The 22,575-nt window shown below is 41.2% G+C and overlaps 1 protein-coding gene and 1 long non-coding RNA gene across 2 annotated transcripts in view; one reads left to right on the top strand and one right to left on the bottom strand.

Moving 5' to 3' along the window:
• LOC144014127 (neural cell adhesion molecule L1.1-like) overlaps positions 1–19,768 on the top strand; it is a 43,785-nt gene extending 24,017 nt beyond the window's left edge. The window contains exons 7-28 of the mRNA XM_077513685.1: positions 212–326; positions 430–614; positions 2,670–2,801; positions 3,525–3,668; positions 3,746–3,857; positions 4,149–4,309; positions 5,062–5,221; positions 6,292–6,419; positions 7,160–7,261; positions 7,324–7,539; positions 7,785–7,855; positions 9,310–9,535; positions 9,638–9,744; positions 9,871–10,135; positions 10,208–10,330; positions 11,736–11,912; positions 12,066–12,179; positions 12,261–12,410; positions 13,839–13,970; positions 14,048–14,120; positions 14,222–14,233; positions 15,205–19,768. Of these exons, the coding sequence (XP_077369811.1) occupies positions 212–326; positions 430–614; positions 2,670–2,801; positions 3,525–3,668; positions 3,746–3,857; positions 4,149–4,309; positions 5,062–5,221; positions 6,292–6,419; positions 7,160–7,261; positions 7,324–7,539; positions 7,785–7,855; positions 9,310–9,535; positions 9,638–9,744; positions 9,871–10,135; positions 10,208–10,330; positions 11,736–11,912; positions 12,066–12,179; positions 12,261–12,410; positions 13,839–13,970; positions 14,048–14,120; positions 14,222–14,233; positions 15,205–15,463 (3,164 nt within the window). The 3' untranslated portion in view covers positions 15,464–19,768. The remainder of the gene's footprint in view (positions 1–211; positions 327–429; positions 615–2,669; positions 2,802–3,524; positions 3,669–3,745; positions 3,858–4,148; positions 4,310–5,061; positions 5,222–6,291; positions 6,420–7,159; positions 7,262–7,323; positions 7,540–7,784; positions 7,856–9,309; positions 9,536–9,637; positions 9,745–9,870; positions 10,136–10,207; positions 10,331–11,735; positions 11,913–12,065; positions 12,180–12,260; positions 12,411–13,838; positions 13,971–14,047; positions 14,121–14,221; positions 14,234–15,204) is intronic.
• On the bottom strand, positions 150–4,016 carry LOC144014128 (uncharacterized). Its single transcript, XR_013282399.1, has 3 exons — positions 3,656–4,016; positions 3,501–3,586; positions 150–636 (listed from the first exon to the last, which is right to left on the bottom strand). It is a non-coding gene; the product is annotated as an uncharacterized LOC144014128 (long non-coding RNA).
• Positions 19,769–22,575: the final 2,807 nt, after the last annotated feature.

Raw genomic sequence — 22,575 nt, 5'->3', positions numbered from 1 at the left:
CGAAAATTTTTTTATTTTATTTTATTCATCACGAGTACCGTACGTAACATTCGTTACATGGGCCGTGCGTGAAACTGAACACATACTCTTTACTAATAATAACACATGACTGAGTAGCTAACTGACTGGTTGGTGTTTGATGTATGGATTGATTGGTTGATTAATTAATAGATTGGCCATCAGTGACATGATTGTTTATTCTTTTATCCAGGTAACGACGTTGCTCACGGAAAGCCACCTCACATGTTCCACCCGAAAGGTTCCCACTCATCGGTGCTAGCGCTCCGTGGCCAAAGTCTGACCTTAGAATGTATTCCCAAAGGCCTGTAAGGATCTGTTTTCGATCAACTTCCTGTTTTTGCTCTCGTGTCCTGCCTGAGCATTTTCTTCCTCTTTTTTTTTTTTTTTCCGTCTTTTCCTTCTCCCCAGTCCGACTCCAAAGGTGGAATGGAAGAAGAAGGACAGCAACCTGGACGAGACCGGAGGGCATCCGGAAAACCACGACCGTTGGCTCTATTTTGACAGCGTCAGCCAGAGTGACGACGGCGAGTACGAGTGTCGAGCGTTCAATGCGCATGGCTCCAGCGTGCACTCCTTCATCGTCACTGTTGAAGGTCGGTCGGCTGATATGTACCACTGAAAAAAGGGTTGTCATTGGTAAACCATGTATATATCATAAATCCTGATCCCAAAACACATTGATTTCATTTTCAATAACTCGGTCATATTACATTACATTACAAAAAAAGTTGGAGCTTGCTGTTAAACTAAACAGGAAAAAAAAATGAAAATTGCGTATTGTATATCTTTAACAGGGCGGCACGGTAGTCGAGTGGTTAGCACGTCCGCTTCCCAGTTCTGAGGTCTCCGGTTCGAGTCCAGGCTCGGACCTTCCTGGGTGGAGTTTGCATGTTCTCCCCGTGCCCGCGTGGGTCTTCTACGGGTACTCCGGTCTCCTCCCACATTCCAAAGACATGCATGGCAGGTTAATTGGGCGCTCCGAATTGTCCCTACGTGTGCTTGTGAGTGTGGATGGTTGTTCGTCTCTGTGTGCCCTGCGATTGGCTGGCAACCAGTCCAGGGTGTCCCCCGCCTACTGCCCAGAGCCAGCTGAGATAGGCGCCAGCAGCACCCGCGACCCTTGTGAGGAATAAGCGGTCAAGAAAATGGATGGATGGATATCTTTAACAATAGTTTAATATTTTATAGTTTAATAATGATAACATATTATGGACAATCCAATTGATATGCTAACGGTTAGCATGATAGTTGCTGTTTTCCAACCCTTCAAGCAACAGATAATTGAACACAAATGCTGTAAAACACGAAAACATAAAATAGAACAATACTTAGATATATATTCTTTATTCTCAATGACTAATAAGCCTATTACAGCAAATATCTAATTCTGCATTCGAGGATGGTTGGAAGTCGGACTTTTCCGAGTTCAAACCAGGAAGTGTGTATGGGAACTCGGAAATTCAAAGTCGGGAAAAAGAGGACCCCAACTTCACCGACGGATTACAAGTGACGTCACTCTTACAATGGTTTCCCCTTTGGAAAGACAAACAGTAAATGGTAAAACACAATTTACTTGAGTATAAAACTAGATAGCGTTCTTCATTCATAAATATTCAACATAACTTGAGTAACGCAACGTACGTGACAGTATGCCGTTATCTCCCGACATGAAATTATACGGTGAACTACTCAACTGTATAGAATGCTTATGAAATAAGATAAAAACAATAAATGAAGCAAAATTACGAGAAGGTAAGTTTGCTGGAGGTCAAAAATAAGTTTGAAGAACCAAAATTAAAAAAAACAATTTACCACTATCCGCCATTTTGGTTGTTTACTTTCACGTCGAAAGTTTTCAGGTTGGAACTGGGAAAAAACAACTCTGATAAATATGACTTCCAACCATCCTCAAATGTAGCATTAGTACAGTATAGTATTAGTAGAAGGCTACTCTTCTTCATTTGTGTGTGTATGACTGTACTATATAGGAGTGCCTCCTGGTGGCCAAAGCGGGTACACCAAAATTAGCTGTTCAAATTGTTTAATGCTTTACATTCTATTTATTTATGTTAGTACTGTTTGCGTAAAGCAAAATATTATGGTGTGTTTTTTTCTATTAAAATAAAATAGAAAGGAAATAGAAAATAGAAAGTTTAATCTTTAGACGACCATCACAGATTAATGGCATTTGCGCTCATTTTAATTGGTTGTGGTGGTGGGGGGGTATGAGAACATGGTCACTGAACGAAATGAATTTGTATCTCAAATGTTCCAATGTACCTGGATTGGCTGGCAATCACTTCGGGGTGTACTCCGCCTACTGCCCGAAACTGGCTGGGATAGGCTCCAGCACCCCCGCGACCCTTGTGAGGAGTAAGCGGTTGAGAAAATGGATGGATGGTTCCAATGTAATTCTATTAGCCAGGGTTTTGGTGACATCTTATGGAAACTTAGGAAATTATGTAAAGCCAAAAAAAGTACACAGATTCTGCAAGTAGTGGAATTTTTAGAATATACATATACATATATATATATATTTTTTTTTTTTTTAACAGCAAATAGTTGACCATTCACTGTATTTTCCTTTTGTTTTGTCGACATTAAAACAACGCCTTGTTCCCCCCCCCCCCCCCTCCCCACATATAAAGCTGCTCCCTACTGGGTGAAGGAGATTCAGAACCTGCGTTACGCTCCAGGCGAAACCGTACGACTGGACTGTCTAGCTGAAGGCATCCCGACACCCATTATTACCTGGAGCATCAACGGTCAACCACTCTCAGGTAACCTTCATCAGTGCTGATTGGTCACAATCTTCCTCATTACAAAAGTCTTATGGCACAGCAAGTCTCAAAAAATGTTACAATGCAGAAGTAATACTCACTATGTAGTCGATTTACAAACATTGGGGCCCGTATATTTCAACACATTTCTATTGTGCACGGTATGTTGTGTCGATAGGAGTAGGTAGACGGGTTTTTGTATCTTCTGCCATCTAGTGGACAAACAACTGTACTGTATCTCGCTAGCATAGATAAACAAGTCAAGTCAAAAAATAAAGTATATTATTTGTAGTAAATTTGATTTGCTGTGGCAACCCCTAACATGATAAAGTTGCTTCTTCTTCATAGAAAATATAGTGTTAGAAAACACTAGTATCATTTTGAACCACAGCTACACTGTACTAATAAAGTGTATTCTTTTTCTTGGTAGCTTCAACTATGAGCAATTTTTACCCCTTGTTGGATCAAAGTCTTGATCTACTCAACCCAACGTGCTGGGTATAAATAACCGAGAATTGGCTTGGTCCCTGGGTTATCTATGTCACCCCATTTGTGTTTAGTAGTTTTAAGAGTGTATGGTACTATAATTTGAGGTGAAACAAAAGGCATATTGATAGGACAAACACTGCATCTTATTGTCCAAGTATCTATAAATACTTGGACAATACAGGAGCACAAAAGGAACTTTCCGATACATACTCTCACTTTTTCTCGTCTCCTCAGCGGTGGACGAGGACCCTCGCCGCAGCGTGTTGGGCGGCGTGTTGAAGCTGAAGGACGTCGTGCTGAGTGACACGGCGGTGTATCAGTGCGAGGCCGCCAACAAACACGGCTCCATCCTGCTCAACGCTTACCTCCACGTCGTCGGTGCGTCTTTGCATTCAGTAGATGAGCATTCAGTTGTCTCGTTTAATGACCGAGTTGGTTTTCTATGTGGCCCTCAGAGCTTCCCCCTCAGATCCTATCCTCAGACGGCGTCGTGTACCGGGTTACGGAGGGCGGGACCGTCAAGATGTCCTGCGAGTCTTTCGGCTCGCCGAAGCCTCATGTCGGATGGTGAGTGACTCGACATTATACGGAAATCAGAAGGCCAGGATAAAAAAAAAGAGAAAGTGAATGGAAGCCACAAAGAATCCAGCCGCTGATGGGTGGTGACCACACCTAAATGAATATTGCAAGCTCCCCACATGAAAAGACATTAGTAGCTCAGATAACTCGACACACTGTCTCATCTTGTGTTTTCCTGTTTGTTGTTGTGGTTTGAAGCTTCTGGACTTTTCCCTAGTATGGACCTCCAGCATTCCAAAGTGTTCCCAAATTGACACTTTTTTTTTTTTTTCTATTTAGGGAGGGGGAGGACTGGGCCCCCCTGCTGTCAGACCCTCGAGTCTCCCTGTTGACCGACGGGACGCTGGAGTTGTCCGATGTGGGCCCCGGCGACAGCGGCATGTACACCTGCTTGATCAAAAACACCAACATCTCCATCAACGCTCACCTGGAAGTGTTCAGTAAGTTTCATAGTACTCAGGAATTCCATGTCACCATTAGACATGAACTATTTTACATACAGCATAGATAATGCAGACTTTTATTATGAAAACAATATTATTAAAAAAAATATTTGAACTTCAGGGTTAAGTCCCTGTTTTCCTTTATTTTTCATGCTCTCAGTTATGCTTAACTCATTCACTCCCAGCCTTTTTCACTGAAGCAACCCCCTGCAGTCCCGGCTGTTTTACTTGATTTTGACTGATTTTGCAAAGCCCACAGAATATTGTGTTCAATTGCTATAAAAACATGGAACCTATGAAAAGAAAGATTAGAGTCTCTTCTTTCAGCAGGGAAAAAAGTACATTTCCATCTGTTTCCAATTTGCAGTAATTATTATTCACAAACCTGTTGAAAACACTGGCAAAAAGAGCTTGTTGCAACATGGCCCTGGCTGAGCTCTTATACTCTGCTGCCACCTGTTGGCTATTTTTTTGTCATACTAACTATCATTGCTTTAATCCACCTCTTCACTTCAGAAGCTCCATAAAAGCCTTCTGTATGCTCGTGCATGGGGAAAAACAAAACAAAACGTGTACATACGTTTTTGGGAGAGAATGACAAAATATTAAAAACGTATTTACACGTTTGTGTGTTTGAATGAATTAATATGGTAAAATTAAAAAAAGAAAGAAAAAAGTGTTATGGGCAGTTTGAAATGTTACTACAGTTTATAAATTTATATTGATGTGGTCTTGTTGTTTCCTGTCAGATAAGACAACGATTGTGACCGGCCCGCAGGACATCCGAGCGCTCCGAGGCGGGAATGCTTTGCTGGACTGCCACTTTGGCAAAGACCCCCGACTGCTGCGCTACCAGATCGTCTGGAGGAAAGATGGACAAAAACTGCATGAATCATCACCGGATGACAAGTAATGACAAATCTCTGTTGTCACTATACAGATCCCCAGATCATACGATTAAAAGTCATATTCACTGATTTTATTAAATGTATTGGTATGTGGGCAACATTCTAGCGTATCAACACACATAACTTACTTTTTGACCTTCAGGCTTGATGATTTCATGCTGTAGGCTACACTGGCCACCAACAGATTGAATGTTTTTCTTGTCTCTTTGCTTCCATTTTAAACCCATCTACATTGTGTTGTACTAGCCTCATCCTGTCTTAGCATTAAGCTAGTACATCTCTCAGGTCCAGCATAAAAGTTTGCAAACTTCCTTTGTTTGTTGCTAGGACTGCGACCAACAGCTATATCCGCTCGACTGGATTCACTTCACACATGCACACTCCCCACGTAGATACGTCAGCGTTAGTTTTCAAGGTTTTCTACCTTGCCAAAATGGCGTCGTTTACGTACATTTGACGTAGTGCACCATTTCCAGCAAAGAGAGGACACTTGCCCCGGCCTTGAAATTGTGGTACCAGTCACAGTTACACAGTGTACTTCACCTCCTTCCTATTAGTTACGCAATGCCAACCGGACATTTTCATGAATTTATAAAAACCCCAGATGCCCGAACTGGACATAAGAAAATGGTCTGTCCTCCCAAAAGAGCACGTTTGGTCATCCTAGTGTGTGACGTCAACGTCAGCAATATTACATGCCGAATATACTGATGGACAAACTGTACACCTCGAGTGTGGTCATACTAGTGCAACTATGTCTTGGTATCACTTATCATTTATAAGCACTCTATTTTGAATTGATAATTAGGGAATGGTAAGGTGACGCAGTTTCCAAATTGACAACTCAAAAGCCAACTCAAAAAAAAAAAAATTTTCCCAGGTTTTTGATGGACATATCTATGACATGTTTTCATTCAATTGATCAATTGCATATAAATGAATTCAGGAGACGTTTAAAATAAAGTCTTTATTGGTTTATTATTTTTGGCAATTTTCACTGTTTCACTATAATTGTTTAGTCAAAGGTTTCACAATATAGGATGACTGCAGCAACACTACGTATGTGTGTAGGTACACGGTCTTTGAAAATGGCACATTGATGGTGACCGACATCCAGTCAAATGACAATGCAGTGTATTCCTGCGAGGTTATCACAGAGCTTGATCAGGTGACGGCCAGCGGCTCCATCACAGTTGTGGGTGAGTACCCTTCATCATCCTAACGTTATGTTCCAGCTCATCAAATTGACTTATTTTAAAGACACTTTTTTTTGCAGAGTCAAAATATGATATCAACTAACCTCAAATCAGTTCTTTGGATTCTTGCCATCCAGTAAAATTATTTCAATGCTATAGTCCAGGTAAACAACTGTGAATAAAGGGGAAGTAAAAAAAAAAAAAAAAAAAGATTCACCATAATATGTTCTATGCAGCCCCACTCATCTAAATATGGTATTCTGGTTAATATTGCGTTAGTGGAATATGAGTTAAGCAGCAAGATCCAATACCAGAAGGCAGCCATTTTGCCTCTTGCTGTCGAGTGAAGATGACATCAAACTTCCTCAGGTTTCAGGCAACAACCAAACACAGCTCAGCTTCTAAAAACTGGTGAGCTGTGATTGGCCTGTGCCCTGAGCAACTGTGATGTCATCTTCAGAGATGGATAAAAATAGCTGGATTTTGCTGCATAACTCATATTCCACAAATGTAATGTTAATCAGAATGTCATGTTTAGACTAGTGGGGTCACAGATAACATATTATTGACAAGAAATATTTAAGGTTGACTTCCTCTTTAAAATTGATCAGGTGTGGACTTAAGGACAGGGGGACTCTTGCCCTACTTCAGCATGCAATCTTGAAATATTGAAATCGAGCTTAATTTTTGTGCGTGTTTGGTCACAAAACAACAACAACAAAAAATCCATGTTGGACCCTCAGCTCGTCCGGACCCTCCTGACGACGTGACCCTGTCTGACGTGAAAGACGATACTTTGACCCTCAGTTGGATCCCGGGTCGCTCGCACAACAGTCCCATCACAGGTAACATGCACACACATGCAAATGTCAATTCGTCTTCTGACCCACTACGCTCCTGTGAGCAGAGTTCATCGTGGAAGTGAAGGAGGAACAGCACTCGCGGAGGCACGACGGCGACACCTGGAGGTGGGAGGTTCTGAAGCAGGTGCCCGCTGATTTTAACCACCTACAGCTCAGCCTCCACCCTTTTTGCACCTACGCCTTCCGCGTCGTCGCCGTCAACCAGCTCGGTCCCAGCGAACCCAGCCAGCCCACACCCCTACACAGCACACCACCAGCAGGTAGGAGCCGCCAACGCTGTAGCACTGAGACATCAACCGCTTTATCCCAGTTATTGTATATTAATGAGGGTTTTAGTCTAGTTTTAGCCTGGTGAAAAATGTGTGTTGACAAAATAATTTTTGTTTAGTTTTTGTTGACAAAATTAACACTACTGTGAAGTGCGTTTGCGGTTTGAGGTACATGTCTTTTCATGTATTCTTATGGGAAATTCATAGCTTTGTTTTGATACGCTGCCACATTCCAGTACCACACAACAACCCCACTGGTGTTCGCAGTGAATCCACCGACGCGGGAACATTGGCTATTACATGGGACGTAAGTACGAGACTGTCTACGGTACATACATTTCTATGCACCTAAATCATTGTTCTTGATTTTTGTTGAATGGACCATACAACTCCACAACAGGAAGGATTGATATAATATTATATATACATAAAATTTAATATAAACACCATGGTAAAATAAAAATAAAAAAGTAATGCATTTCTTACCTACTGTTGCATTTCGGCTAAGGTAAATGAAAAAGCAGGCGAGCCGAGCTATTGGAACCAAAAGTCAAGCATGCAGAATTGTCTGCTAGGAACGACATCTGAATGTGTTTTTCTATTGGTTGCTGCAAGACGACGTCACTTCTGAGTGACACACTTTTAAACGTCCTTATTCCGGTTAATATCGGAATAAATATACTTAAAATCACATTAAAAATCAACCCCAAATTCTCATGTATTACATTAATTACCAAACACTAAAATGAAGGACATTTTCGCTCTAATTATAGTTAGTTTTTAATCTTGCTCTCGCAAGATGAATTCTCGCGGTATTTGTGAGTTCACAAACTCCGGAGAATACATCTTGTACAGAGTGATTTAAAAAAACAAAAAACAAAAAAAAAAAACATCTTGTACAGCTCCCGCTGATTACCGCCGTCCCGAACCACTGGTGATTTTGACCAATCACAGAGCGACATTGTGTTTGGGGGCGGGATATGCAACTGTGACGAAACCAGGAAGCCAGCGCCGACACCGAAGCTAACAAACAAACCTAACATGGACGAATGCACGCCGCAATTAATTCTGTTCTCGCAGAATTACACACCGTTTCCTTGTTGAATGTTGAACAGCGAGAGGCGCTTCGTGCATTCGAGCTGGTAAGATGTTTGTGCTTTCCCCCCTTCGGCAAGAACGAAGACGAAATTTTCAACCATGGCCGTCACCCATGACGCAGCGTCCAATCAGCTTGAATTATTGTCCCGAATGTCCGCCTTTTCCCGGCCATATTACTGTGGAGAGGTACCAGGTGGATATTGTGCTATTGGTTAGTTTTAGTTCGTTTTGTAAATGTAAAATGTCATTTGTTAGTTTTCGTTTTTAAAAAGCATTTTTTTTTTATTTCGTCCGCGAAAGTGTTTTTTGAATTTTGGTTTTAGTTAACTAGTTTTCATGAACCAAAAATAACCTTGCTCCGCAGTGAACCCTACACAATGGGATTTTGTGCTTGTAAATATTGACATCTTTAACGTTAATGATTGCAAACAAGCAACTCGTGTTTCCCAAGCAGCGAGCTTGAACAGGAAAAATAGATCCTGATCATCTGGATCAAAAAACAGGGCTTTGCTGACTTTCTTCAGAACATTAATCTTGTTTAGCAGCCACTTGTAATCACACAAGATTGTGTTTTTCCAGGACCTTAGCAACAGATATTCAGTCAATGAGTTTGAACACAACTGAGACCAAAATATCTTTTGTGATCCTTGCCTGTCCCTGCAGGAGATGCCCAGGCGATCGCATAACGGCCAGGACTTCCATTACAAGGTGTTGTGGAGGAAGGCAGGAGGCAAGAGTGACCGCTGGGACCACGGTTATGCCAAGTCGCCACCCTTCTGGGTCAACAACACCGGAACGTATGAGCCCTTTGAGATCAAAGTCCAAGCTGTTAACGCACTGGGAGAAGGTCCTGCTCCAGAGGCCGAGATCGGACACTCGGGCGAAGATGGTACCAGAAAAACAAACAAACAAACAAAAAAAACCAGGCATTCATCCTTCTTCAGAAATGTTTAACAAGTTCAGCCTAACTCAATACGATTTCTCGTATCAGTTCCCGAGGAGTCTCCCACTGGAGTGGCGGTTCGAGTGATGAACCGCACAGTCGCCGTGAAGTGGAACGAAGCCCAGAACGTCCGTGGTCTTCTTCTGGGCTACAAGGTACCACATGTGACTTCACGTTCCAGATTGTGTCCAAGACATTTGGACTTTCATGAGGGTTAGGAAGAATCGTGGCCCACCACTGATATAAGTAACAGCAACACAACTGATTCCGATCTGATTCAGATCTACATCAAGAGGCTGGGTCCAGAGGGGGGACGGGCCCGGCGGTCCCCTGGGGAAGTGCACCACCTGCAGGAGGGAAAAGAGCACGAGGGAAGATCGGGGCGAGCAAAGGAAGACGACAAGGTGGTGGTCTACGGCATGAAAACCGCCGCGGAAGTGACGGGTCTGCAGCTCTTCTCCCGCTACACCGTTTCCGTCACTGCCTTTAATAGCAAAGGAGAGAGCCCCGCCTCCCCACCGGTCCACTTCAGCACCCCGGAAGGAGGTGGGCTTCGGGGAGCGGTACGACTTTATTTGGAGAGCGATTCAATATTAAATCTTTGTGGTCTTCATGCAGTGCCTGGCCCACCGGCATCGCTGCTCTTTGAGAGCCCCTCGGAAAACTCGATGCTTCTCTACTGGATGCCCCCACTCCAAACTAATGGAATTCTCCTGGGATACATGGTGCAGTACCAGCAGGGTAAGAAGTCCTTCTGGGAAGTTGATTGGATCATCTTTGTTGTTTGTGTTTGTCTGAGCAGCAAACTTTGGAGTTTCACCAAACTTCTGGTTGTAAAGTTTTAAAAAAATGCGATGTGCTAACTCCCGAGCACATAGTGAAAATCTTGAAGTAATTGAGCTCCCATCCCCAAAATGCGTGGCATGGATCAGTGGTAGAATGGTTGTCTCCCAACCCTCAGGTTGTGGGCTCAATCCCCAGCCATTGTGACCATGTTGAAGTATCCTTGAGCAACATACTGGACACCCAGTCCTGATGCTGCGCCATCATAAGCTGGAAATAGCCAGATTGATATTGCGATTCACATAAGGGAGTTCTCCACAATATCAGTCTGGGACTGCTCCACAGTGATTTGCTCGGGAAAGGCGGGACATTCTGTACAATACTTCGAGCTGATTGGACGATGCAGCATCTTGTACACGTTTGTTTTAACCAATCGCGGCCAACGGATGGAAAATGTCGTCTTCGTTCTCATCAAAGGGGGTAAAAAACACGAACATCTTACTAGCTAGAAAAGCACGGAGCACCTCTCGCTGTTTGACATTCAACCAGGAAACAGTGAGTAATTTGGCAAGAACAGAATTAATTGTAGCGTCCATTTGTCCATGTTAGGTTTGTTTGTTTGCCCCGGCGTGGCTTCCTGGTTTCGTCACAGCTGCATGTCCCGCCCCAAACACAATGTCGCACTGTGATTGGTCCGAAGCACCGGTGGTTCGGATCGGTGGAAATCAATGGGCTTGGTACAAGATGTATTCTCGGGAGTTTGTGAACTCACAAATACCACGAGAATCCAGCTTGCAGAGCAAGATTAGCGCCATCAGCTGGTGAATGAGTTGTTGAAATGTAAAGCATTTTAAGGGCATTGTTCTGTGGAAAAGCTCTTTATAAATGAAGTACTATTTACCCCCAAACTGAGAATTATACTCTCATTTTTCTAATCCCACATTTCGCAAATAACTTACTTAACTACTTACCGTAGCTGACGTTTAGCAGTTATCTGTTACCAGCTGACCAACTGGTAACATGCACCACTTGTAACAGTGATCCGGACCCTTCTTTGTATCATCTTGAGAAGTTTACCATCTCGCGTCCCAACCCAGAAGGAGCCTTCCTACTGGACCTCAAACCTGCCGGCTATCAGCTGATGGCCAACGCTAGTAGCTACTCCTCAGCTATGGCAGCGAAGGAGCAGAGCATTGTGATGTCATATTTTGGTCTTACAGGAAGTGCACAAATATACACCGATAGCTACGTATCAGTGAGTTTTTCCAATGGCTAGTTATTACTTTTAGATATAGAGAAAAAGAGGTGAATGATGTAACATGGTTTATCATGAGACTGATGATGCTATTTGGTGTGCACGCAGAGGTGAAGACCCGAGACAGTCCGGTACAGATCGAGATCATCGGCGATCCCAGCGTGACCCACCTTATGCTGGATTCTCTGGACCCTCACAGCTACTACACCTTCCAGGTGATCGCTCGCACTGCCGCCGGGGATGGACAGCCCATCACCAGGAGGAATGCCACCCTTTTTGATGGAGGTACAATGCTCAACATTGGAATCATTTTGTCGGAAAATGAGTGGCGGGAAGGCTCTGGGCTGACTTTCATAGTTCTCTGTCCTTTTTTGGTTACTTCCTCTAACTTGACTTCAAGTAATCACAGCTTCTTTTTCCCCTCTTTTCTCCATGCAGTTCCTCCAACAAACATCACTGTCATTCCCGACAAGACGTCGCTCAACCTGAGCTGGGTGCCTGGAGAGCGAGAAAGGAACCACGGCTTCCATATTGATTTTCTGAGGAAGAGCGGTCAGTGAGGAATATAAAAAAAGATAATCATCATAAGTAAGAATTCCGTTTTGGTCACGCCTACAAAATTATTTTTGGCAGCTGGGGGTCAGTGGGAAGAGTCGGAAGTAGTGAACACGTCGCAGGGTTTCTACTCGCTGACAGGTCTTCAACCAGGAACTGAGTACCACCTTGTTGTCATGCATAAGAACTACACTCAGTGGGAAACTGCAAGTTGGACCTTAGGACCAGGTATCCAGGTCGTCCTTTGTTAAGCATGTCTGCATCGGAATATGTTAAAATTAGAGCTGTCAAACTATTACATCTTTTAATCAGATCTTGGAATTTTGATTAATCATGATTAATCACTTAATTAAAAAGGCTTTTTATCAAAAAATTTTGCCTGCCAAATTTGAAGAGCACCTGTTGTGTTAATTCTTTCTACAATGAATGTTCTGAAGATGTCTTCCACATTTCCTTTTTCTAATCAGTTAATTACTTGCATAATTTAAAATGAAAATAAATTACCCCAATATTTTGACTACAAGTATTCGGAATTTCATATGCAAATATTCTTTTTAAATGCTTTAATCCAATTAGTTATGTTTATTGCTCAAACACAACCTGTGCTACCCTCAACGTAACCATCCACTGTCAAGCTAAAGGATCATCTGCGGTCAAAATTAATAGTTTGATTCATCTGTGTTAATACATGATTAATGGGGTAATTTTTTTGTGATTACTCAATGAGTTAAATGTTTTAACTTTGACAGCACTATTTTATTTTAAATTGAGAACAGAAAGGAAAGATAGAAAATGATTGTTATGCCCCTTATTTGTGTAATATTTAAAATGGCAATAATGAAATGCTAACTGTTATTATGCTAACATACATTACATGGTACAAATGCAACACACCGGGAGCTATTTTACATGTACAAGTGAGAGTAAAATACAACTACAGTAGGCTACAATAGTACAAGAACAATATTCCATCATTTTTTAAGTGAAATATATCTCAGTATTGCTTATAAAAGTTTCAAATTGTTTACAAGGGCACTACTCTGTCCATACCAACTCACTTTATTGTACTTCATTTCATTCATTATTTTTAAAAAATCTTCTATTGCTCTTTGAGCACAAATTATTTTTATTATTATTATTATTATTGTTATTATTATTATTATGACTACTAATAATTGTTTGTGTCTACTTTTTTTCAATTGCTTGACAGGAATAGCGTTCCGATTTCGTTGTGCACTACAGTGACAAAGTCTCTTCTATTCTTTTTCTCTTTAAGCAGGATAAAAACCTTACCTTCCTCGATAAGCCTTTTTTTTTTTTTTTTTTTTTTAACGTGATGTCCTGTAGTGGGTATTATTTACTGATAAAAATGCTAACAGTTGGTATGCTCACCTCGAGCAAGATGATTAGAGAAAGTGCTCAGATCGCTGAGGATTTTATGCCATGCCTTGTTGTTGGATGCTAAAAATGTAAAAATGCTAATGTGCTAGCAGCTAACGTATATCAAGATGGCAGTCTTAGTATGGAAAGTACTCGGGCAGATCAGTACAGATTTAAAGTCACACCCTGTAGTTGTGTAGTATTTCAAATGCTAACAAATAAAATGGAAATGCATGTTAAAATGCTAACATGCTAATGGAATTGTTTGGCGGTCAGGGCCATCGGAGGTGAGCGGCGGCTTCGCCACACAGGGCTGGTTGATCGGGCTCATCAGTGCCATCGTGCTGCTTATCTTGATCCTGCTCATCTTGTGTCTGGTCAAGCGCAGGAAGGGCGGCAAATACGCAGGTAAGGACGCACATTGATTTGACCGCTCATGTGTTGCCCAATGAGGAGTCGTCATATGTTGTCGTCGTCCACTCCAGTGAAAGACAAGGAAGAAAAGGAGGTGGACTCGGAAGCCCGGCCCATGAAGGACGAAACCTTTGGAGAGTACAGGTGGGTCGTCTGCATGTGAAATGAGATTTTTTTTTTTTTCCCCTCCCTTTCCTATCTAATCAATGTTGCTTTTTCGCCCCTGTTAAATGCTTCACTGGCAGATCTTTGGAGAGGTAAGGAACTTGATGCATTCCTGTGTCTCCTAATAATAAAATGACACGGTCGTATGACTGTGAAGATGGCTAAATCGCAGGGGTTCGATCGTGGAGTCTTGGTGGACTCCTCAAGACACAATGTAGCACTACATTAGTCAATTGTGGATGCCTATTCACATGCTGTTTACTTCTATTTGCAAGAGTGACATTTGTTTTGAACCCCGCCACTGTGCAAAATCCCGCCTAACAGAGTGTTGGAAAAGCAAGGCTCAGCTGGCTCTGGGCAGTAGGCGGGGGACACCCTGGACTGGTTGCCAGTCAATCACAGGGCACACAGAGACGAACAACCATCCACACCTAGGGATAATTCGGAGCGCTAGCTGTCACCAATGTCTTGCAAATACAATTATGCCATCTAGTGGCAGAAAAATGACCTCAACAAAAATCTATCACACTTCTTTTTTTGTGTTTTTTTTTTTAGTACAGTCGCTCCATCTTTTTAATTATGCCATCTAGTGGCAGAAAAATGACCTCAACACAAATCTATCACACTTGGTTTTTTGTGTGTGTTTTTTTTTTTTTTAGTACAGTAGCTCCATCTTTTTAATTATGCCATCTAGTGGCAGAAAAATGACCTCAACACAAATCTATCATTTTTTTTAACAGTACAGTAGCTACATCTTTTTAATTTTAACTCTATTTTATGAATCAGGAAATTACTGTATCAACGACTAAAAGATGCAACCTTATTTCTATTTTGCATTTTCCCCCACTTTTATGTTAAGTGTGAAAACTTAAAAATATATATTTTATTGTAGATTTTATAGTACATTTAGAACAGATAAAATTTGCGATTAATCGTGAGTTACCTATTGAAGACGTGCGAGTAATTACAATTCAAAATTTTAACCGCCAGCCATTCCTAATAAATATACGTCCTGACGATGAAAGTTCCACATCTGACCGTTACTCCTCCCATCGTCTCCCAGCGACACGGACGAGAAGCGTTCGGAGAGCCAGCCGTCGCTGTGCGGCGAAAGCAAGTTGGGCAGCGACGACTCGCTGGCTGAGTACGGCGACAGCGTGGACATCCAGTTCAACGAGGACGGCTCCTTCATCGGCCAGTACAGCGGACGCGCCCCCGCCCCCGCCGGGAACGAGAGCTCCGGCCCCGCCTCCCCGGACAACGCGGCCCCGCCTCCCCCCGTCGCGCCCTCCATGTCGAGCATCCTCAACCGACCCAGCTAAACACACAAACACACGCCCGCTGTCTGAATACATTCCACACGTTTATGCAGAGAAGATGATGTTTACACCGTGTTTCGCCTTTTCAATGCCACGTTTACGCATGCGCCTCAAGTATGAGGTAACATGCCAGTTTTCCAAAACGTTCACCTTGGAAATTTAGCAGCTTTTGCAATATTCTAAGACGGACACATTCCAATTAGGATTCATGAAAACTTTTGACATAAACCTTCCACCATTTGCAAGTTGCAGGGGATAGAGACAGAACCATGCCACAAATACTGGAAAACCGAGAGTAATTGACGATCCGCCTAAAAATATTTAAACAGTAAATAAACCACAAACTATGATCCCAACACACTTTAATAGTATCTTCAATCATCCTACATTTTTAAAAATAAACATCTTACAGATAATAAAAAAAAAAAAAAAGTAGGGCTAGACCGATTATCGACCGGGCGATTAGCTTTGCTTGATATTTGGCATTTTGACATGGGCCTTTTTACAAATCTGAAGGCCAATAAAGCTGGTATGTTACTGAGCAGTGAATGCTTGCCAATGTAGCAAATTTTGGGTTTTCATCAGGATTTGTAAGATTTCCTTGTCGAAAATAAATTTTAAACATGTTCAGACAATTTTCCACTGTCTGAAGATCTTTTGAAACATTTTACGAATGCTAACGAAAACCCAAAATAAGCTACATCGCTTGCATTTGTCACTCTGAGAGATACAGGTAACTTTCCATTTCATAACGTATTTAAATTTCAACTTTACTTTATAAAAGATGATGCTGACACTGGGAACTCCCTACACTTGTTCTTTTTTTTTAATTTTTTTTAAGTGAGAAATTATGTAAAAATTTTGGAAAATTTATTTAGAGTAGAATACTTTAGGGAGCTATTTACTGACTGAGGGGCCTATTCACTAAAGGTTTGCGTCGCCTTTGCACAGCGCTAACTGGTAAAAATGGAGCAATCCGGGAGCGCCTTAATTCACTAAACATGTGCAGACGGGGAAATCCGTCACTAAGTGTGCTGCCAACCAGATTGCGCCACGGTGCGCCGGTGTTATTTGCGCATATGTAAATTAGGTAATTTGCATACATTTGACGCAAAATATGCCCACCCCAATGCAAGTGAGACTCATTGATATGCACCGTCTAATTCACTAACGCCAGCGCAAATAGCCACACAGAGTTTGCGTGACGCAAATGACGTTTTTGGAAAGCCTGTATTAACCTGACGCAACACTGATCCCGGGATCATGACAGCAGTGCATGGCACGGTGCACCCTCGTTCTCTGGCTGTTCACGCAGATAGGAGAGAGAGTGAGAGAGAGTTTGGGAATTGGACATTCCTCAATGTTGGTTTAGGACAACGTAACCCGGGCTGATCGGCAATGGCGGGGAGGCATTTTACGATCATTTTTACGTGCCAGATGCATACTGTACGCCCACGCCAACCTCTGAAAATATATTTTTAAAAAACGATCGCACCAATAATTTGTACTTTATGAATGAATGACGTCGTTGTCGTCCTCTCTGCTCTGTACAGCTTAATGGCGCTATAAACGCTTACTCTCGGTCCAACCTCGCTTTCTGATAATGTCATCTTTCTCGCAACTGTTACTATAACAACCATGTTCTTGGCGCAAATCCATTGCCATGTGTGGTAAATCAGGTGCAAATTTGCTCCAAGCTGTCAGAATTTTTGGCCGTGTTTGCGCCGGTATATGACTAGAGCAATATCCTTCGTGAATAGGTGGGTAACTGGGCGCAGACTGCGTTTGCAGTTGTGGTGCAATATTTCGCGCTATTACCGGACGCAGCGCATTCTTAGTGAATATGCCCCTGTGTTTTTAATTTAGCTTAACATATGCTGATGACCCTGGAAGCTGCCTGCAATTTTCATTTTTAAACAAAACTGCCTATTCCTTATGTTCAAAATTAAAAGAAAAACCTTCAAAGTGTTGAAAATGTGAAAAGTTGTTTTAACAAACATGCTTAATGGCATTTAAACAGCTTTTAATTTTTTAATTTTGACACAAATATTTCCTTTTACTGCAACTGAATATCAGTTTAAAATATCAGTTATTGGCCACCTTGCCGACTAATAATCGGTATCGACCATGAAAAAAATTGAAATGAAAAAAAAATATTGGTCTATCACTACTGCAGAGTAAAAACAAGCACATGCTGCAAAAATGCTTTGTCTCTTCTGCTAACAATCACGGCTATATGTTTCCTCCCCAATATACAAAGATCTTAGCCTCACAGTCAAGATATATCACTTCAACGTACTTCCTTGACACCGTTAGAGAAAAAAAATGTGAGTGGCTTTTTTTTTTTTTTTTTTTAATTTATTTTAATTAATTGTTTTTTTTTTTTTTTTTTTTTTTTTTTTAATATTAACCCAAGTAGCTCAGGATAGGGACAGACAAAATCTGTGAATTCGTCAATAGTGAAGCGTGAATCGGCGAAGGTTTAATCCAATTCTAAATCAAGACTCGCTGGATGACTCTGTTTCCCGCCAACATATGCAAAACAAGTTTGGTGGATTGGAGACTCTAAATTGTCCTTATTAAGTGTGAATGTGACTGTAAATGTTTGTTTTTCTATGTGCTCTAACACTGAATGGCCAAAAAGTCAGCTGGGATAGGATCCAGCTCACCCACGATGCACATTAGGACAAAAAGCTAGATGTGGCAAAGTCATCAACTATAGGTCAGTTTAAATATTTACATTTAATTTTCTCCAGTAGACATGTATTCCAGAAGAAAGCATCTCTTTTGGCTTTAGATTTGTAGACAGCGCAGTTGCGCTTGAGCATATAAAACGTGCATATCCGGATTTTCGTGCTGACGCAAGCCTTGATGTGCTTGTTTGAAAATGTGGTTCTTCTCTCTGTGCCGTGTTTGGCGCTGTGGCGTAATGATAATGATGTTTCCTTGTCCCCCCCCCCTTGAAAATTTGGTGGCACAAAGTCATCTGAACCATGTCTAAGTATTGGCACAGGTAGAGTAATATGATGTTGGTGAATTTGATCAAGTGGCAAGCAGACAAGACTCTTTGCTCTGTGGACATGCATGGTGGATGTCATCATATTTCATTCATAAATATGGCAACAGCATGCATTGAATCAATTCATAGTACACATTATTGTCCTTTTTATTTTTAAATCATCCCGCGACACTACTAAGGAGGGTGGAGAACGACAGAGCTCTTATCATATTTAATGGTTACATTAGCAAAGCTTAACTTTTTTTTTTTTTTTTGCTTGCACATTCATTTCAGATTTGATGGGTTAGCAGCAGGCACTCCAGGCAACTTTGTGTGTATATAAAACATTTAAAAAAAAAAAAGTCACTTTCACCTGTCCCGTTTTAAGATTTTTGTTTTTTAGTCTTCACATTAGCAGTGGCAGGAAATGATGGACCTTCAGTGTTACACTCTGATGCTACAGTATTAGCATCAACAATATTATGATGTGGGATGTTTTTGTTTTGTTTTTTTCCTTTCAAATTTTCGCATTATCAACTCACCCGCCTATGTAGCAAATTTCTAAGCTGATTCTTTGGGTAGTTCTACCGAGCCATAGGTAGAGCAACGGTGGGAGACGTTAGAGCCACATGATCAAAACGTGACTTTGTGTTTGCTTGAGAGCGGCCATTTTAAAACCACGGGTATCCATTCCGTGTCTCTGCGCCGCATTGAGAGGAGAAATTTTGCCTTACGAGAATACCACCGAGCCTCCTCTCGATGACAACCCCCCCACACACACACACACGCACCCCCACACGCACGCACACGCACACACTCCCTCAACAGTTGGCGGCTAAGAAAACAGCACGGAGTGAAGCATGGGTCTTGTGTAGCAAACCTCACATGGAGGCTCATCCATTGATTATTGCTCTCTGAATGTAAATACCACATTAAGATTGTCAATTTTTTGTCATCTTTTTTTTTCTCTTTGAAATTATGATCTTTTATATCATATAACTGTCTTGTGTTGAATTAACACTGAATGCTAAGATAACGTTTGACGTTTGGTCACCAGTTTTGAGTTAGGGGGTCATGATCAAGGTTATGGTTTGGATTTGGTCAACGTTGTTTCTTTCTTGCTGGATGTTGACATAGCATTCCGTGCGTGATTGCGACACAGCGCTTTCCTCTTTGTCACTTTTGTAGGTGAGACACATTTAGACCATAGATTCATAGCACTTCTTTTCCACGCTTAATTGTGTATTTTTTTTTTTCTAAACGCTTTTAGCCACAAAGCAGATGGTGACAACATAAATGTTATATTTTAACATTTATGATGCTTGTTTTATTGCCCGAATGGACCGAATCGCATTTTTATGGGTTGCAAATTGACAATTGACAAGAAAAATTCAAAAATCAGCCAAAGACAGTAATAGGTTCAATACAAGAAGTGACAATATGATATGTCGACATGTTTCTTAAAGTAACAGCAATCCAGCTCTTGCAAATCAACTAATTATATGTCACAACATGACATAATGTTAAAGAGATACTTTACTTATTTTGCCATTTTTGGCAGTCAAACATTAATATTTTGCAAATAAGAAATTTGATATTTTCATTATTTTTCCTGTACAATTAGTACCTTTAAAGGCAGGGTCTTCCGTTTTCACTCAGGAAAATGCACGATATAAAAAAAAAAATAGTGCTGTCATGTCTATATACTGTCATGTATACCCATGAACTGCTTCTCAATCTACACCTCTGGGCCTCTGTTAATGTGTGATGGTGGTTTTTTCCTAACCCCCCACCCCCCAGCCTGTATTTTGCCATTTTGTGTTTGTTTGGCAACAGCGGGACGTTTCTGTGGACAGACAGACAGACGGTTGTTTACCCCTCCAGCCAATCGCAGAACGGGGGGGGGGGGGGGGGGGGGGGGGGGCGTGTCACTCACTGTAGGCAGACGAGGCCGGGCGAATTTGTCGGCTGCATGACGTCACTCCCTCGGCAACTTGACAGCACGCACTGAGATTTTTTTTTTCTTCTCTCACTCACTCCCTCACTGTGAGTGAGTGAGTGAGTGAGTGAGTGAGTGAGTGAGTGAGTGAGTGAGTGAGTGAGTGAGTGAAAAATCCGTGCGTGCTATCAAGTTGCCGCCAGAGTGACGTAATGCAGCCGACAAATTCGTCCGCCCCGTCTGCAGACAGTGAGTGACACGCCCGCCCCCCTCCCCCCCCCTCCCCCCGCCCCCTCTCTGCGATTGGCTGGAGGGGTCTGTCCACAGAAACGTCCCGCTGTTGACAAAACAAACACAAAATGGCAAAATACAGGCTGGGGGGCGGGGGTTTAGGGAAAAAAAAATCACCACCATACATCAACAGAAGCCCAGAGGTGTAGCTTGAGAAGGAGTTCATGGGTATACGTCCTGTATTTATATAGTGCATTTTCCTGAGTGAAAATGATAGACCCCGCCTTTAAAAAAAAAAACACTGAAAATGATATCACAAGGGCTCAGGTAACCAATCACAGCTCAGCTTCTGAATGTCACATGACCAAACCTAGAAAACAGGTGAGCTGTGATTGATTACCTGAGCCCCTGTGATGTCATTTTCAGTCGACAGCAAGTTACAAAATGTGTTTTAAAAGGTACTCATTGTACCTGAAAAATAATGAAAGTATCAAATTAATTACAAACAAAATATTAACTTTTTATTGCTATAATGGGCTAAATAAGTAGTAGTATCCCTTTAATATTTTTGATATCATGATTATAACTGCTTATAACACTATATATGTGCACAGTGGATATAAAAAGTCTACACACCCCTGCATAAATGCCAGGTTTTTTTTTTGTAGGGAAAAAAATGACATCAAGATAAATAATTTTCCACCATTAATCTGACCTATAACCTGTACAAATCCTTTGAAAATATTTTTTTTAAGAAAAAAAAATAAATTAAAATTAATGTCATGTGGACTGATAAAACCATGCTTGAGTTTTTTGGCCAAAAGTCAAAAAGGTTTGGTGCAAAGCCAACAACATAACCTTCATTTTTCTTCCAATCAGATGCAAATGGGGCCTTTAAACTAAGTGGAAGGAATTTTGAACAATTTGAAATAGCAGTTCGTGCAACAAAGCAAATAAATAAATGAATAAATAAATAAATAAAAGGTTACATTTGAAGTTCATTTGTGGTTAATCCAAGTGATGGCAGGTAAAGGAAAATGCTGAGCCTTACTTAACAGTTAAAATGTGACTGATTTATTTTGTCACAACCCAGTTATGAGGGTGGGCACACTTGTGCAAGCGCATTATACAAGTTGCTGATTTTCACTTCCCTCTAAAAAAGAAATAAATAATTTCAATGGACTTACACAGGCTAAAGCTCACATTAATGGCAGGGAAAGTTTTGAAATGATTTATGTCGGTCATATTTCTTTAGAACACAAACTATAGAACTGAAAAAAACAATGCAGTAACTTTTAGCTACACGGTGAGTTGAGAAACAGTTACAAGTGTTTATAATGACAATAAGAACATTTTTGAAAACAAATTCTGAGCAAAAGGTCAGTTTTTGAACATAAAAAAAGAGAATATGTCACGTGTCAAACTCTGGAAATCCTGGGCATTATTTGATGCAGCCAGCAAGACATTTCAAACAAATGTTTTTGTTTACCAAATGTTTTGTTTTGTTTTTAAATAAATTGTACAATAGCTTGCTTGAATATCTTGGTGCAATTATTTTTCCTTGATATGCAAAATTACAAACTAAAGGTTATCAGAGAATGAATGTGCTGTCAGTTTCATAAAAATGTGGTACTATATTTGATAGTGCAATTTTCACATTCATCTAAATGAGTTGACGGGCCTGATTGGAAAAAATGTATAACGTATGTGTTCTTTTAGAAGTGGCTCTGACTTATCATTTAGCAATCCAAAGTCCAGAACAGCACTCATGTAAACTTCCCTTCATGTATTTCTCAAATCATTAGAACATCTCTTCGTTACTCCTCTGCTCTGACACCGTATGTCTGCCTTCTTTTATATGGATATATAAATATTATACAATGCAGTATATCAACACGGGAAACAATACAAACTGTGGAAAAAGTCCCCAAATTAAGGTAAATAACA

This window comes from Festucalex cinctus, chromosome 2, assembly GCF_051991245.1.
Source record: "Festucalex cinctus isolate MCC-2025b chromosome 2, RoL_Fcin_1.0, whole genome shotgun sequence".
In the NCBI taxonomy this organism is placed as follows: Eukaryota; Metazoa; Chordata; class Actinopteri; order Syngnathiformes; family Syngnathidae; genus Festucalex; species Festucalex cinctus.
Note: the sequence above shows the minus strand (reverse complement) of the source record. Positions and strands in the feature narration are given on the sequence as shown.